General features: G+C 48.2%; 1 protein-coding gene and 1 long non-coding RNA gene across 9 annotated transcripts in view; one reads left to right on the plus strand and one right to left on the minus strand.

Moving 5' to 3' along the window:
- Nucleotides 1-17,843, minus strand: part of Mcc (MCC regulator of Wnt signaling pathway) — a 326,031-nt gene that overhangs the window by 22,152 nt on the left and 286,036 nt on the right. For all 7 annotated transcript variants that reach the window (XM_042263722.2, XM_006977669.4, XM_076555203.1 and 4 more), the window contains 3 exons: nt 14,543-14,646; nt 10,281-10,464; nt 1,208-1,442 (listed from right to left, as the gene is read on the minus strand). In XM_042263722.2, coding sequence (XP_042119656.2) covers nt 1,208-1,442; nt 10,281-10,464; nt 14,543-14,646 — 523 coding nt within the window. The remainder of the gene's footprint in view (nt 1-1,207; nt 1,443-10,280; nt 10,465-14,542; nt 14,647-17,843) is intronic.
- Nucleotides 5,433-17,693, plus strand: LOC121823892 (uncharacterized). Of its 2 annotated transcripts, XR_006065530.2 has the most exons (4): nt 5,433-5,463; nt 6,225-6,285; nt 13,904-14,065; nt 16,418-17,693. It is a non-coding gene; the product is annotated as an uncharacterized LOC121823892 (long non-coding RNA). The 2 variants fall into 2 exon arrangements; XR_013046079.1 differs by lacking the exon at nt 5,433-5,463 and having other exon boundaries at nt 6,098-6,285.

Here is a 17,843-nt window from a genome sequence, read left to right on the forward strand (position 1 = left end):
GAGTGCAGTTTATTTCAAGTGTGCAGTTTATTTCAAGTGGCAAAGGCAATATTAGAGCATTAACACACACACACACACACACACACACACACACACACACACACACACACACACACACACGTCTTTCCTTGGCCAGATTAGCAGTAAATCTGTCACACCACATATTAGCTGAACTATAAAAAGGAAATGCTTAGTCTTTGGATAAAAGAAAACATGATGTTTGGAGTAAGAAAAAAAAATAGAAGAAGCTAATGGCTCATGTCACATGGTCTAAGAGTCTGCAGAAGAAGTTCCTGGCTTCGACAAAGTCACTATGATTGTGTACTCAGGGCCAAGCTCACAGGCAGTCCTGAGAACCCAGCCAGGGGAATGTGAGCACTCTGAGCTGAGTGGCTGGATGAAGAGCCAAGCAGGGGGATAGAGGTTACTACCGAGGAGGGATGCCTGGGTTCCCACATCTCTTCCTGCTGCCCTGCCTCTTTCCAGATTCAAACACCAGCATCTTAGAGAGGCGAGGAACAGGGCCTGGCAGCACAATCCAGAGCAGACTGAGGACCTGCACCAGCTGCTCCAATCAACCTCCCCAATGCTGGGACTCGGTTGAGATGCAGGGTACCCTGAGCAAAAGGGATGGCAGCATAACTATTTGCCAAAGAAGGACAATGGCTTCCCTTTCTCTAGAAATGCTGGCAAGTAGCTCAGCCCATGGGTGAAGAGCCCAAGATCTTGGCAGGACACTGGCCAGAACTGTTCTGCCAACTCTGATTGGGGGGCAGGAATTCTAAACAGACTTAGAGCCCCTAATGCCCCAGGGTGACAGGAAACCAAAGCTTTTTGCCAATTACTAAGCTGGCTTTGCCATGGCCTCCTCCTGTTCCAGCTCCCACCAGCGTGGGTGATCCAACAAGGACTTCTACCACTACTGAGATCAGGGTTCATCATTAGACAAGGGCTGCAGATCTAACAACCCTTGACAGGCAGTAGTACTGAGCTGGGGCACTCCACAGCATCCTCTGGACTTCAACTGCCTTTCCAATAAAGTCCAGCCCACAGGACTTCTACACAAATGAAAGCCAACCTTCTCCACAGAGACCGGCTATCGTCTGAACAGAGGTAATTACTAACTGAACTCTGCTGGTGGCCGTGCTCTCGGGGCCCTGTGAGGTATCCCTCTAGGTGGGCCCAACACATGGAACCTGCAGCACACCTTCATGGCCATCAGCTCCTGCATCAGCACGGCATTCTCCAGGTCCAGCCGCTGGCTGTCGCCCCTTGGCTTGACGTCGTAGCTGAGCGGATCGATGTGGATGCTCTCCAGTTCCAGCATGGTCAGCTTGACGGCAGCTCTGTCGTTCTTGAGCTGCTGGATATAATCCTTCAGCCTCTGCTCATCTTCTTTGGTGAACTCCGTGTCACAGCTGCTGGCTGTAGAGCTGGTGGTGCTGAGGGACAAAGAGAAACCCCACGTTTCCAAGTCGTCACCACCAGACCTTGTCTCCTCTCCCCACCATTATGGTGGTGGCAGTCGTAAAAGAGAAACACACACACACAACAAATAGATAATAAACAAAGGACTAAATGGATACTGAAAGTACATTTTAGATCATGATGTAGACTCTAAAAATGAATTCTGAGATATTCCCCCTGAAATAGAGACATATGTATACAAAGCTGTTTCCTATAATAATGTGATATAAGGTAAAGTTTAGCATATGATGGAATGCATCAAAGAGAGCCAACAATGTGAGCAACTTCTAGGATGGGAAGCTCCTGGGGGGCTTTACTAGCTTTGTCCCTTGGGACAGGACAGAGCCACTGGGAGGTGACGTGGACAAGATGAGCCTGGCCATCAGACTGAATACCTCTCAGGCACTAGGAAGGGGATTTACTATGCTATCTAGTTTGGCTACATTACTCAGGTACTTTCAAAAAAACCCATCTAGCTGATACTATGAAGGTCTATTTTAGATGCTAGACAGTTATGTTGGTGGAGGAGAGTAGTCACCATCTATGGATAGGCCTCATTTAGTCCACTGAAGGCCCAGAGAGGAAGAAATTCTGCCTCCAGACAGCCCTGGACAAAGGATTCAACAAAAGTTCTTCCTTTGGGGCTGAAGCATGACCTGAATATCCAGACACCACAGCCTCTATATTTAATTTCCTAAAAATCATTTTCTGCATGTGTGTATGTCTGGACATATGACTGCTGTATAAGGCACACATGTAGCCACATCTACATAGGTAGTCATAGCTTTGTGCATCTCCTGTTGGCTCTTTCCCTTTGCAGAGATTGCATGCTGGAGTGCCACACTCACTTGTGACCCAAGCATCTTATATACTGTAGATGTCATGGTTCCTGGCTGCATCATAACATCAATGCTTTGTAAAGTTGTGACGATGATAAAACAAAGTGAAATGTAAGGTACTTAAATCAGTATACTGTAAGCACTTGATGAACATAGCTGTTATTTATTTCAGAAATATCAGGGTGCTTCTCATAGGGCACCCTTCTAGGCCCTGGAAAAACTCCTACCTTTATGGAACTCATATTCTAACAGCAGAGATAAGCAAGTGGCATTATGTAATATAGCTGACATGGGGCCTGGAGAGATGGCTCAGAGGTTAAGAGGACTGGTTGCTCTCCCAGAGGTCCTGAGTTCAATTCCCAGCAACCACATGGTGGCTCACAGCCGTCTATAATGAGATCTGGTGCCTTCTACTGGTGGGCAGGCATACATGGAGGTAGAATGTTGTATACATAATAAATAAATATGCTGTGGGACGGTCTGTATGTCAAATTGCTCTGATTGGTCAATAAATAAAACACTGATTGGCAAGTGGCCAGGCAGCAAGTAGGTGGGACAGGGAGAGAGGAGAATTCTGGGAAGCGGAAGGCTGAGGTAGAGAGACACTGCCAGCTGCCACCATGACAAGCCACATGAGAAGACACCGGTAAGCCACAAGCCACGTGGCAAGGTATAGATTTATGGAAATGGGTTAATTTAAGCTATAAGAACAGTTAGCAAGAAGCCTGCCACGGCCATACAGTTTGTAAGCAATATAAGTCTCTGTATTTATTTGGTTGGGTATGAGCAGCTGGGGGACTGGTGGGTGACAAAGATTTGTCCTGACTGTGGGCAAGGCAGGAAAACTCTAGCTACATAAATAAATCATATATATATATATATATATATATATATATGACATGACACACACCGTCATAAAAAGTGAAATGAGAGACTTGGGAAATCCAAAGTGGGGATGGGTTTACTTTGCAATAGCAAAGGGAAAGGCCCACATGATAAGGTAACAACCCACTAGAGACCTAAAGGAGGCAGGAACAAGAGCCCTGTGGATATTTGGAGGGACGCTGCTCAGGGCTGAGCACGTGGAAAACACAAACCTCCCAAACAGCAAGTTTGGCCAGCAAGGAGGAGTTATGGCTCGTGCAGAATCAACCAGCTGAGAGCAACAGGAGAACAGGCCAGCGGGTGTGCAGAGGGCGACCAGGTGTCACAACACCAAGGGTTTGTAAGGACAGTATCTTCTCTGGGATTGGAATGGGCATTACTCTGCATGCTTGTCAGCGGAGGCCAGATTTACATGTCCAGATCTCTCTGGTCTGTCTCTATGCTGAGGAAAGATGTAAGGAGGCAAGGGAAAAGGCAGAGAGGTCCCTGGAGGGGGCCACTCCAAAAATTCTGGGGGAGATGCCAGTAGCTGGAGTAAGTGTGAGGAGAAAGCGTGGGCAGGGGGAGATTAAAACCAAGGGGTCATCATGTGTGATACGTTTTAGAAATGAGAAGGAAGTAAGACCACCTCCTAGCCAGAAGCCTCAGCGCTACCCCTACAAACCCTAACCACCCCTAACAACCATGCATGCTGCTGAAGGAATCAGGACAGAGCCGGGCAGACCTGCCACATGGGGTACGTTAGAGCAAGTCCCACAGAACCAGAGGGACCCACCATGCACCTGTCTGCAAACAGTCCAGGGGTAGGCACGCCACACACACTGACCCCTTCGGGTAGGGCACAAGCAGTGACAAAGGGACAGAAGGCTAGTGTTCCCCAGGTGGAGGAGCCCAGGGGACAGCATTGTTCGCCAGGCATTCCACAGGGCAGAGTGTGGAGATCACTTCCAGGGGCCCTGAGTTTCCACAAGGAGCCAAGAGGAACAATGGGGCTTCTCTCTGCCAGACAGCTGGGAGGCGGCCTCAACCTCAGCAAGGAACTCTCTCCCCACGACACCGCCTTAACGCAGGTACAAGCCATTCCTTTCATTAAGAAGTGTTTACCAAACAAATACAGAGACTCACCGACATCCCCGTGCCACTCACACGACACTAGGCAACCTTGTTAATTTTTATTCCAGATCGAAATTGCAAAATTCAAATTTTGGAGCCATGACATTGATAACTGAAGCAACCTTGTTAATTTTTATCCCAGGTAGAAATTGCAAAATTAAAAGAATTCAAAGCTAGGTAGGGCTCGCTCGTTTTTCTGTCCCAATTAAAGAGAGAGTATGGAAGAATTTCTACCCGGTGGGCCTAACCTGCCCCACCAGCTCTCAGATAGCCTCTGAGGTAGTCGCTTCAGTCTCTCCTAGGCTTGTTTTAGGGCGGCACTTTCTTCCCCCAACACCCACAGTGTCAAGACTTCTGGGAGTGGGGAAGAAATAACAATAATCTGTTCCTTAAGGCGGACTCCATGCTGTGCCTGCCACCAGAACAGCAACGGATGGAAACTCAGCAGACAACCAACTGGCTGTCCTCACTTTTTCCTAGGGGTGGGGCTGCTATGTACTGAACTGCTCCGGTGGATGCCCGTGACTGCTGGCAGGGCCTCGGAAGCCGGTCACACCTGCACAGGCTTCTTTTGGCACACCCCAGCCTCACGGCCCAGAGGGAATTGCCTAACTCCTCTGGCTGCAGTCAACAGAAACTCTGGCAGCTCCTACCTCCCAGAGCCGGGAAGGACCAGCTGGTGGTGCCCACCCTGTGTGCATTCTGGGGGAGGAGCAGGATAAGGGACACTTCCCTGGCAGCTGAGTAAAGAGGCCCACCACCAGCCTCAGTGTTCCCTAGAGTCTAGAAACCTGCCCTCATGTAGAAAAGCTGCAACGGAGGAGACAAGAAGCCAGTTCTCAAAGGCCTCAGAGACTACCTAGACCCATCTGGAAGAACATTAGTGGGCAGGGAGTATTGGGTTCCTTTGCCTGCTGGGACCTGGAGTTGGTCACTGGCCAGAAAGGACAGTTTTGGTTTCTACTGTCTTTGCTATACATGAATAAAAAAAAGCACCGATATCCCGGCCCACAGATCTTACCCTACTGGAGGCTATGCGCTTTCTCTGCTCTTACACAGGGAAAGCTGAATTCCAAGGCAAGCACCACAGCCCAGGCCCCATCAGCCTAACTCTCCTCTCTCCCTTCTAGGATACCAGCGGGGAGCAGATCAGGCGAAGGTAATTACAATTCTGCTTCATGCCCTTAATGTTCCACAGCCCAATTTGATTATGATGATGGGAAAAGGAGGAGAAGCCACGGGCCCTTCCTCTGGCCTCCCGGGGGCTGCTGCTGGCTGCCAGGCCGAGGGCTAAGCCATCCATTACCTCTCCCGGCTTGGAATGCAGGATGAGCTCAGCTGTCAAGGGGAATAAATCACTTTCGACAGGCAGGCAGCCGGATCCCTCCTCTCCAGAGCCTGGAGGTGCTCTGAGACCAGGATGGAAGGAAAGCCTGCAGAGGAAGAGCCCGGGCATACTCAGCTATCCATGTTTGTGGTTCGCCCTGGTTTTCTGAGGAGCCAGACAAGGGCCATAGGTTTCTTTTGGTGACCCTCTGCTCTGATGGAGCTCCGACAAAGATAGCTTAGTCTGCAACAGCTAATTACCAGAACATTCTGCTGGAAACTCACTGCTCAAGCTGCCAGCCACAGTCCAGGAGAGGTGCATGACTGCCAGGCTCAAAAAGGAAAACAAATCCCTGCGCTCTGCTTACCCACAAACCCCTGCCCTCTGCCTACCCACAAACCCCCGCTCTCTGCCTACCCACAAACCCCTGCTCTCTGCCTACCCACAAACCCGCTGCCCTCTACCTACCCACAAACCCCTGCTCTCTGCCTACCCACAAACCCCTGCCCTCTGCCTACCCTGCCTGCTTTCTGACACACCATTCAAACTATCTCTAGATGCCAAATGCCATGTCTTCCGTTCCTCTGCACCAGGTGCCATCTCTGACTTCCGGATGACCCATCCAGGAGACTAAAAGAACCAGGGCCCACCCAGGTAGGTTTTTCTTATGGCACTAACGAAGCAGTTGGCGTCAGACAGACATGCAGGTTGTCTGCAGATTTTCCGTCATCCAGGGAAGGTTGCTGTAACAGGAGGAAAATGCAGCCAGCACGGAGCCACAAAGGCAGGACCCAGGGCCTGGTGTGGGTGACTGCTCACCTGTATGACTTGCCACTCAGAAGTATGACAGCCCTCTGCCTTAAGCTGGCATTTATCTCATGCATATAGGGCCCGGGAGCCTTTCAATCAGGGCCCCTCTTAAGCTGTTTATGTATTTCTGTCCTTTGCAACCCCAAATCTTAATTTATAAAGCCCCAGTGATATGATGGAATTCTATCCCAAAGTATTACCCAGTGTCCTGGTGGGGATTCCAGCATGGAGAACTGTCACATCGGGTAGTGTGCATTTTGTAATGCTTAGGACTTAGTTGTTGATTTTTAAAATGAATGTGTGGGTTTGACCAGTTCCTAAAGTTAAGTCTCAAGAAGGAAAAAAAAAAAAAGTATAGAAAGCATTTCATATTGCTACTGTAGTCACATGAAGGGAGAAGGAAAGTGACGAGGACTGGATGAGCATGTCTCAGCTGGGTGCTGGCACTCACTAGCAAGCATCAATCCCCTGCACTTCGAACACTCTCTCCTGATACCTGGGGGAAGGGCCTCTCTGTTTTCATAACATGGCACTATAACAGCCAGGCCTGGGTGACTCTCGTTCCTTGAAGCTTGCTGCTGGGGGTGGCAGAGACCTGGCCTAACTGGGTAGTGGTTCCAGGACAACACCTTTGCATCGGACAGTGTTCCACTGGTCTAATCCACTCTGCCCCATGAAACTTCATCTTAACTGGGACTGGTAGAGCGGGTGCGGGCCAGGTCCTTCTGGTGCTCCATTGTCCTCCACTGCAATTTGGGCATCGTGCCCCAGATAGCACGGCTAGCCAGCTAGCATCCTAGGTTCCCAAGGCAGGAGGAGGCTTCACAGCACGGCTGAATCACCCTTCACAGATTGCACACGCCATGTGCCCATTTTATACTGAAACAAAAGAGCCTCCATTCCAATTTCTAGGAGGGCACACTTGCTATGGCTTTTGTGTGCTTTCGTGGATTTGGATCAGTGAGTACACCTCCACAGACTGAGCAGAAAGCACAGTGCTCGTCACAAAGGGGGGGCGGCTTGCTCACGCCTAGCTCTACTCGCTGACATTCCAGTGCATTTGCCTGTGCTGTGATTTGTTGATAAAGCTATGGAGGCCACCAGCATTGCCTGGCTACCCCATCCATTAAGATGACCCCGCTTTCCGATAGATCTGCAGCCATGACTTTAAAATGTGAAAGGTTTTCTTTCTGCTTTCATGCTGAGGTCCCGCCAAGGGCGTCAGCTGAGAGGTGACTATCATTCTGATCCTTTTTGCTGGGTAACTAACCCTCTGTTGCTCCTTCCTAAAGCCATTAACCCTCTTGTCCTCGGGAGCTGTCAGGCGCCTCTGGGGACCTGGCCTGAGCATGCCTCTCCTGAGACCTTGGGTGGCACTGGCTGACACCCTGACTGCACATCTCGCCTGGTGGCCACAGTAGGAGGGCAGTGGTGTATTGAACCACACAAAGGCCCTGGCTCAGAAAGCTCCATTTTCCTAGGACACTGTTTGAGCCAGAATTCTAAGGCGTATAAATAAAATTACTGAGAATATTGTGACCCGATGGCTAGGAACATTGTATGAACCTATGTTTATCATAAACCAACCCAACTGTGTCTGTTTTGTGATCATGGAGAGTCACGTGAATGCCCTGTGTGTTCTCCGGTACAGCTTCTGAACTGCTCTGACAGGGGTCGGAGGGGAAAGGACAATTTAGTGGAATCAGAGTTAAAAACCTGTGTTGAGAGAAGATCCATTTGAGACGAAAATTTGTTAAAAAAAAAAAAAAAAACCCGTTTCCCCCACCGCATGCATGTGTGGGTATGCGCGTGTGTGTATGTATGTGGGTGTCTTCTCCTGAGCACTAGGATTCTAGGCAGGCATCATGCTTGCTCAGCATCTATGTGGGTGCTGGGACTTGAACCCTGGGTCCTCACGCTTGCGCAGCAAGCGCTTGACCCACTGAGCCCTAGAGGGCCAGTCTTTAGTGAGCTCATTTTTGAAAGCAGAGTCTGTGTCTGAATGTCTCTCAACCTATAGAAATACAAGATGAACAATTAAATTTCTCAAGAAAATGTTCTAACAGTCAAGCTTACCTTTACTTCAGATATCTCCTGCAACAAACATTCAAGGTCAGTTCTCCACTAATAGAAGGCTAGGGAACTGTCCTCACTTCTGACCTACTCCAGAGCTGTCTCTGACTCAGATCGAAACAGCAGAATTATGTGAAGGAAGCGGAGAGGTGTGCAGACAATTAAGCAAGATATTTCCCTTTCACCCAACTCCTAACATTCATTAATTCAACAGAAGACTCTCACTGATAAGCTGAACACTGAATATCTACTTAAACATAGAAACAATAGATTATAAATACCTGCAAACAGCATGGAGAAGGACACAGGCTTCTGTTTTTAAACAGAAGAATATGGTTTTAAGGGAAAATTATAATCTATGTGCTGCCAAATAAGACAACTGCTCCTTAAGCTTGGAAGAAATAAGCCCCTGTGTTTGTAGGCAAGTGGCCAAGTATGTTGTGACTGTACTTCCTCCTGGGACATGGGGTCCAGTCTATGGGTATGGATACATTGAGGTGAGTGGTTGTTCCCTCCAGTGGGAGAGGGGAGTATCCAATTGCATTTAGGCATCAGGAAAACATCAGTACTTTTGCTTTGGCCTTGGACAGCCCATTGATCCTGATGAACCTCTCGTCGCTTGCATGCACGCAGACTTGTATCATACAGTGACAGTAGAGTGGTACCCTACTCTAATGTGGGGAGTAGGAGGAGCACACCATGCGTGGTGCTGAAGTGCTAGATTTCCCGCTCAGCAGGCATTTGCTCTTACACAAGTCACTTACACATCTCAAAGCCAAGGTGTTCTCACCTGTGAAAATGGGGTGACTCACCCTTGGCTTTCCCTAGCTGGAAGTCCAGTAAGAACCTATCAACTGCATTCCGGTCTGAAAACTGGCATGTAAGGGGAGGAGGTGCATTACAGCCGATGGAGCTTTGGTGACAAGAAATGATCAAAATAAAAGCTACCAGGGGCTTCATTCCGGTGCCCTGGCCCCATCCAGAAAGAGCCACCTGCACCAGTGACAATGCTTTAGAGTCTCTGCTGCTCTCTTCTTCATTGCTCCCAAGAGCCCACTTATTCATAGATGGTAAACTTGACCTCAGGTTCACGATCAAGTGCCTGCCTAGGAGGTGCTATAAATACATCCATCGTCACTTGATAAAAGAGATGAGAGCACAGCCTCTTGCCATAGTGGAGCTTTTGAAGGACAGGGCCACGAGACAGAGAGTGGAATCTGAAACTAGCGCAAGGGAGGCTGGGTCTGCAGCAGTGAGCATTGGCTGGTTTGTGCTCTAACAAATAAAGCTTGCCTGGAGATCAGAGTGAGGAGCTAGCCAGGAGAGGCCAGGCAGTGGTGACACACACCTTGAATCCCAGCACTTGGGATCTCATGCCTTTGATTCCAGTACTTGGGAGGCACAGGCCTTCAATCCCAGCACTTGGGAGGAAGTAACAGGAAGTGATATGGCTGGGCAGAGAGAGGAAGTGATAAGGTGGGGACAGGAGCTCGGCCCTGTCAGTCTTGAGGACTCCTAGAGGTAAGAAGTCTCTCTAGTGGCTGGCTGCTCTGCTTCTCTCATCTTTCAGCTTTCACCCTGATATCTGACTCTGGGTTTTTATTATTAAGACCAATTAGAATTCATGCTATATTAGCCATTCCAGGAAATGGAGAATAATAAAGAATAAAGAATAATAAAAAAACAGTACAGTCCCCTAGAGTGGGCCAGTGAGAAGGCCACCGCGGGCAGAGGAGTCCCAGGGCAGAGCACCGAGTGAGTCGTACCTGGTGTGGCTGTTGGAGGACAGGCTCTCCCAGGGCTGTACGCCGCAGCCAGCCACAGCGAAGGCTCCCCCGCAGCTGCCGTCCAGCTTCATAAGCAGGGCTTTGGCGGCATTCTCGGCAGCCTTCCGGCAGTCGTGAGCCCGCTTGAGCATCTGAGTGACACTCTCATCCCCTGGCTGGTCTCCTACATCACAGAGAAGCCGATGGGTTAATGGGCGCAGGTAGGAGTCAGGAAAGCCCAGGCTCTGCTTCTGTAATTGATTCTCGGTTACAGAGGACGTGATGAGTAGGAGGACAGAGGAGGCCTGTGCTCTGGGCTAGTGGGGTAACTGAGAAGGGGTGGGAAGGCGTTCTTCTGCGTGGGTACCATAATCCTCATGGGCAGTATGATCTCCACCATCGGCGTCGAGTCCTAACATGTTAACTTTCCACATTTCCAGGTTGCTGGCGACTCTTCCCACTCAGGCACATGTCTCCGGTGTGGTGGGATTTTTATGAATGAGGGCAGGGAGAAGCCGGCAAAATGCCACATTGTCACACATCAACGGCACTGTCAGAGTTACGTGGGTGGCAACAGAGATACAACAAGTCATTCAAACCGGAACTGGAACATTCTCTATACTATTCCTCCCAGCCTGGTCAAGGTGGCCAACTCGGGAGGCTCCAGAAGCTGGGTGACAGGGCTAGGCCAGGGCACAGGAGTGTAGGAAGCCTAAAGCCAAGATAATGAAGTTAGCCCCTGCTCCAGATACTCACATTCCTGGTGTGACTTTGAAAGCTGTGATGGGAAAGATAGAACTATGGAGACATTAAAAAGCTCAAAGAGGTTTAGAGGATGACTTCATCGGTAAAGTACCTGCCACTCAAGCGCGAGGACATGACTTGAAATAATCAATAACCATGTAAAAGCTGGTTGCCGTGGCACACATCTATAATTCCAGCACTAGAGAGGAGTGGGGAGGGAACAGGTAGATAGATCCCTGGTGGGTGAGGGACAGACAGCCTAACCAAACTGAGGAGCTCGGAGTTCAGTGAAACAACCTGCCCCCCGCCACCAAAAAATATAAAGTGGTGACATATGCCTTTAATTCCACAACTAGGGAGGCAGAGACAGAGGCAGGTAGATCTCTGTGTGAGTTCAAGGCCAACCTGGTCTACATAGCGAGTTCCATGCCAGCCAGGGCTACATACTAAGATCCAGTCTCAAAAATTAATTAATTAATTAATTGGGAGAACATGATAGAAGATGACACTCAACTCTGACCTCGACCTCTGATTTTCACATACACACACACATACACACACAAGTGCAAGCCAACCTACCCACATAAGTGCATATATCCACTCAGAGGAACATGTGCATATGCTATACATAAACATAAAAAAAAAAGTCCAAAGGCAGATCACTTGCCTAGGCTGTAAAAGGCACTGGGTTTGACTCTTAGAACTTAAAAGAAAAAAGACAGATAGACAAGACAAAGAGGCAAAAAGGGTAGTTCTCAAGGACTGGGAGAGTAGAATGAGAAAGAGGAATGAGAAAGCAAAGTTAAGAGGGTCTTCATGAGATGGCAACTACCAAGCACCAAACTACAACATATAATGCTGCAGTGGTGGGTCCATGTCACCGTCCATTTGCCACACCCAGGGAGGAAACTCTGATAGAGACCGGAACGTTGGATGACAATGATGTCTGGTACACCTGTTATTATCACGGAGAATGCTGTGCATGTGCATGGGAAGTCTATGTATTTCCTCTCAACTTTGCTGAGAACTGAAACCACTTGAGGTGGTTTGAATAGGAATGGCACCCATAGGTGCATGCATTTAAATGCTGGGTCACCAGGGAGTGGCATTATTTGAAAGGATTAGGGGGTGTGGCCTTGTTGGAGGAAGAGTGTTACTGGGAGTAGGCTATGAGGTTTCCAAGGTCCAAGCCAGAGGCCCAGTCTGTCTCTGTCTCTCTGTCTCTGTCTCTGTTTCTCTCTCTCTCTCTCTCTCCCTCTCCCTCTCCCTCTCCCTCTCCCTCTTCCCCCCCCCACCCCTGTCTCTTTTGGATCAGGATGTAGCTCTCAGCTACTGCTCCAGCGCCATGAGTGCCACCATGCTCCCCACCATGATGATGATGGACTAACTCTCTGAAACTGTAAGCCAGCCCCAAATCAAATGTTATCTTTCATAAGACTTGCCTTGGTCATGGTGTCTCTTCACAATAATAGTGACTAAGATACTACTCTAAAGAATGAAAGTTTCAAAACAATACAACAACTGTGTTAACCAAACCAACCACTGGCTTGCCATGCATACAAACACAGATCTGTGTTTTTCTCATGAAACCTTAAATAGTGAACTGTGGTGATATTTTAATTATGCTGAAGTCAGGCAGTGGTAGCATATGCCCTTAGTGAACATTAAAAACATAAATGTGGTTGGGTAGAGGGGCAGGCAGCTTCTTCACCCTTCGTGGCCATTGCTGAGGCCCAAAGACACTCCTTCGATTTCCCAAGCTATAGTTTGAAAACCACTGGGCTAAACCTTTTCAAGTAAACATCATGAGTGCCTGTGAAGTCAGTAACAAACAAAGACAACCACAGTGATTGACACTGCGAGTCAATGTCACAAACCAGCTCTTGCTTAGACAGCATGATGGGCAGAGTGACAGATCAACCACCACTGTCAGCAGGAATTAAAATTGGGCACTGCGTAGCACCGTGGAGAATATTCTTCAGTAACGTGTGGTTCCCATACTGAAAATACATCCCCCAAACTGATTTTCAGCCATGTTCCCCATGTTCCTTCTTTCCACTAGGAATCTTACGTATACTCCACCAGTTGATTGCTCTCTGTACTCTGTTCTAAAGTAGGCATGGTATCACCATACAAATGCCTACAGGAGTTATCTGGGATGAGGGAAACATGAACACTTCATTACTATTGCAAATGGTTTTAATACTGATTTGTTTAAGCCATTTCAACTCCTACCAAGTAATTGCCCTGTGTAGGCACCAGCCTAATAAAGATGCTTTTTGCTCATGGAACAGGTTAAGACATCTTGTGATACAAACTAGAACATGATTGATTTTTTTTTTTAACCCTCCTCTAATTGATGGTTTGCTTAATACATATTAAAAAAAAAAAAAAACTTGACAGCAGGCCAAGATCATTTTAGGATCTGTTTCATATGAGGAGTAAAGTTTTATGGTTCAGTTAAAAGACCCTGAAAAATGAGGTTTCTAATGGAAATGTTGGCAGAGCTTCTGCTTCTGGGCTGGGCCAGGCGGTGGGGATGGGACTTGAGGGTGGGGTGGAGGAATGAAGGGTGGCCACCTATCCCAAGGATAAATGCTCCCTTGATAGAGAGCCTGGGTAGAAGAAAGAAAAGTAATGCTCAGCTTCTTCCCATCTTCAGGGTTGATGCTGATCCCCGGGGGCATGAAAATTAAGGGGAGGAAAACCCCAACTGTCCTTGCAAAGGTGACAACAGAGAGGTGGAATGGATGGGGGTTCACTCAGAAGGTGTCTGGGGAGTAGCCTCTGCGGCAGTGGGTCCTGGAGGGACAAGGCCAATTGGAAGTACACAGCCATTAAGAAGCTATTCATTTATTACCTTCCCACCCCTCCCCTAGCTTACAGCTCAAAGCAACTCCCAGACAGACAGCTTAGTGGCCGTGCATGGGGACACCTGGCCTGCCCATACGGCCCCACCTTGGAAGGTTTGGAAAGCTCCAGATCGTTTGAGTTTTATGGACTTGTTGTTTCTTCCAAAAAACTGTTTCTACAAAGCAGAGGTGAGTGTGTGTCCAGGGCACAGTAAGGGTATGGCAAACGCCCTTCCTCTCCAGCACTGTCCTGTGTGGTCCCCTCACACCAGTACAGGCCATGCACTGTCACTGGCTGAGTTTTAGCGTCACGGTGAAGAAGCCTACGCGCTCTTTCTGCTTACAGTATGTGTTGGTCCCTTTAACAGCCTTGTGAGCCCTGCTCCCTCGGCTCCTGCTGTCAGCCCGGGAGAATCCATTTCCTCGGAGTGCTTGTTTGTTTTAACTTGTCTGGGATGCTGTTTCCACTCCAGTTCTTGCTTCATTCAATGTAAACAATTTACCCACTCAGTCAGGAGTGAAAATGGAAAACACACTTGACAAGCAGATTTCATGTTTCTGGGAGATGACTCATTGCCAGCCACAGTGGGGACAAGATGAGAAGTAGCACAGAGGGGACCCGGGGGGGGGGGGGGGGGGGGGGGGGGGACGGACACACACACTTACCAGGGGAGGAGCCCACGCCAGCTGCCCGGAATTGCCCCAGGATGAGGCTCTGCTCGCTCTCGGCCAGTGCCAGTAGGAGTTCATAGGCTTCTATGCACTGCTCACTGCAAGAGAAGTACAGCATGGCGTCAGCTCTGGCACGGAATGGTGGCCATCTTCATCACCGGGGCCTGCCTCGACCTCCCCACCCACAAAGTGAGCAGTATTCCACATAGAAGTGCTTCCTGGACCAACTAGTGGCTTGCTGTTATGTTTGAAAAAAACAAAAACAAGAACAACAAAACAACCCTAAGTTCTAGAAAAATACATTAGAAGCAATAAAAGAGGGAGGGGCAAACTGGTTGTCCCTTTGATGACCAGTCAAAGAGACACGTGACACCCCTACAGTACTCAGCCTCCACAGTAGCCTCTCCTGAGCCTGCATCCCACTATGTATACTCTTCTTTTGTCCCTTGACTCTAGCAGGGTTGGTGTCCGCAACTTCTAGAAAAGATGGTAAGCCACACCCAGCATTAGGCTCTGAATGACTTCCATCTAGATCATTCTCCCACTCCCTTTCTCCCTCGGATCATCTTCTCTGAAGGACAGCAGGGGCCTCCCGATGGAGAGATCCATGAGGAGAGGAACTAAGACTTCTGGCTAACAGCCAGGGAGAACTGAGTCCTCTAGACAGACTGTCTACTTGAAAGGAGGCCGGCCTATAGCGCCCCAGCCGAACTTTCAGAAATCATAGCCCTACTTGACACGTGACCTTCAGAAGTGCCTAAGAGACCAAAGGCTTGGCACAGGTAGCCACGTCACTCACAGATGCCTGGTCCTCACACCTGTCATGCAGCCCTCGATAGTGACTAAAACTCCCCTTCAGGAGCTAATCATTTTGACCTATATATGTACTGTACAGAAGACAATGGCTACATGTGGCTATTTCCAGTTAAATCAAGGGGAGACTTCCTGGCGGCTTTTGCAGTGGCCATATTTCACAGGTGCAGTCATCACATGGTTGCTAGTTACCACGGTACTGAGCACCAACACAGAATGGCTCCATCACCACAGAAAGTGCAAATACAGACTGCCTACAAAAGCCTCATGAAGTGCTGTTAGGTTGTGCATAGAGTCTGGGCTTGGATGTTTGAAAGAAGGAAAAAGTCATTCTTTTCCATGCTGATCATCCGCTGAGTAAACAGGATAGGTCCAAGTACTGCCTCTTGGCTCGGCATGACAGGGCACAGTTCTATCTTCCAAAGCAGGAGGATTGTGAGTCTGAAGCCAGCTCCGACTATATAATGAGATACTGTTACACACACACACACACACACACACACACACACACACACACACACACACACACACACACCGGGGTCCCTTTCCAGTGGCCTGAGATACACACAGATCCATGTCCAGACAGGAGACTGAACACACACGCCTGACACCCATGGACGAGAGGCTGGTCGCAGGAAGGTTTCCTTTGTGAGCAAATTCCTGATGCGTTTCTCCAGGTTGAACAAGGGAAATGGTGCTGTAATCTCCATTCAGCTGGGGCGCCATCTGGTTTTGATTGTTTGCATGTTCACCACCCTTCCCCAAGACTTGAAGAAGAGGGTAGACCACCAGCTGACAGTGCTGGCAGCTCCCTGCAAAGGCAGGCAAGCAGAGGGTGCCAGGCAGGTTCATCCTGCAGGATGTGCTCATGTGCAACCCTCTAAGACCAAAGGTAGAGGGTGGTCCATATTAAAGATTGTTGAAGATGAGCTCCTGGTTTGCTTGGGAACTGAAATCCAATATGACCACCATCCTGCTTTGGTCTCATTATGGTGCCTGATTTTGTTTGTGAAACTTTGACCACAGTTTCTTAAGACTATGCTGACATTGTTTTAGACAGATAACATTGGTAAAAGATGCTGAGAGTTAAGATACCATCATCTACTCTGACTTTGGCAACTGGCTCATGAGGCAATACTAACAAACCTCAGAGGACAGCAACAGCGTCACAGCTTTAAGAAGGGATGGAGTTAAACATGATCAATCGAGCCAAGGAAAGTGCGCGGTGAGGAAAGGTGCTTCCCACCGAGCCTGACAATCTTTGACCTGGGGACCCAAGGAGTGGAAGTGACTTTAGCAAACGGTCTTCTGACCTGTATATGTGTGCCATGGTGCAAAACCCATCACCCAAACACATAAAAGGTGTAATTTTCAAAAAATTAAAAAACAAGCAAACAAACAAACAATATCAAAACAAAAAGTGCTATTACTTATAGATGAGTTAACTGCAGTCTTTTCAAATGGCCTTTTTTTCTTCCTTCCTTCCTTTTCTTTTTTATTTATTTAGAGACAGGGTCTCACTATGTGGCTCTGGCGGTCCTAGAACCTGCTGTGTTGAACAGGCTTGCCTCTGCCTCCAAGTGCTGGGCGGAAAGTTGTGTGTGACCAGGCCTTTACTAAACTGGCTTATTCTTCATGGAAATCAATGGGTGACATGTCTGAAGAGCTATGAGAATACTCATGTCTTCTGGGACCTATAATTCCTGCTTCAGGAACTTTATCCCAAGGAAAATATTCCAAAGACTGAAGATCTTACCTGTGTTGGGCTATTTACTGTTGTGTTTTTTTTGTTTGTTTGGTTGGTTTTTTTTTTTTTTTAATGCCTGATGTCTTCAACAGTCTTTTAGAAAAATGAGCAAGGTTAAAGGCATCGAATCTGCAGGTGATTCAGCCATCCACAATAAATCCAGACCATTAAGCCATATTTAAAAACCATGGCAGGCAAGTGCAAGACCTGTACAGATTAAAGCCAGACAGGCTCCAAGCACTGAAAACCGAAGTGGACATGGGCTCCATACCCCTAACCATAACCAAGAAGCTATGGGCAACTGATACCCACTAGCAAAGGGACAGTCAGTTTTCTCCTGTGGAGTCTTACCGGGTCTATCAACCACACTCCAGGGCAGCAGGCCCCATGCCCATGGCTGACACAAAATAGACTCCATGGCCTGTGTGTGTGTGTGTGTGTGTGTGTGTGTGTGTGTGTGTGTGTGTAGGGGATTTTTTGTTTGTTTGTTTCATTTTGTTTAGGCATTGTCTTATTGGTCTTTTGCTTATTTGGTTTTCACTTTGTGAGGTTTTGCTGTTTTTGGGGGGAGAGAGAGAACAAAAACTTGGGTAATTAGGGAGGTAGGGAGGATCTGAGAGGAGTTGAGGGAGGGGGAAACATGATCAAAATATATTGTATGAAAATGTTTTTAAATTCAAAAGGATAATTTAAAAAAAATAAAATAGACCAGGTGTGGTGGTGCATACCTTTAAT

Source organism: Peromyscus maniculatus, chromosome 19, assembly GCF_049852395.1.
Source record: "Peromyscus maniculatus bairdii isolate BWxNUB_F1_BW_parent chromosome 19, HU_Pman_BW_mat_3.1, whole genome shotgun sequence".
Lineage (NCBI taxonomy): Eukaryota > Metazoa > Chordata > Mammalia > Rodentia > Cricetidae > Peromyscus > Peromyscus maniculatus.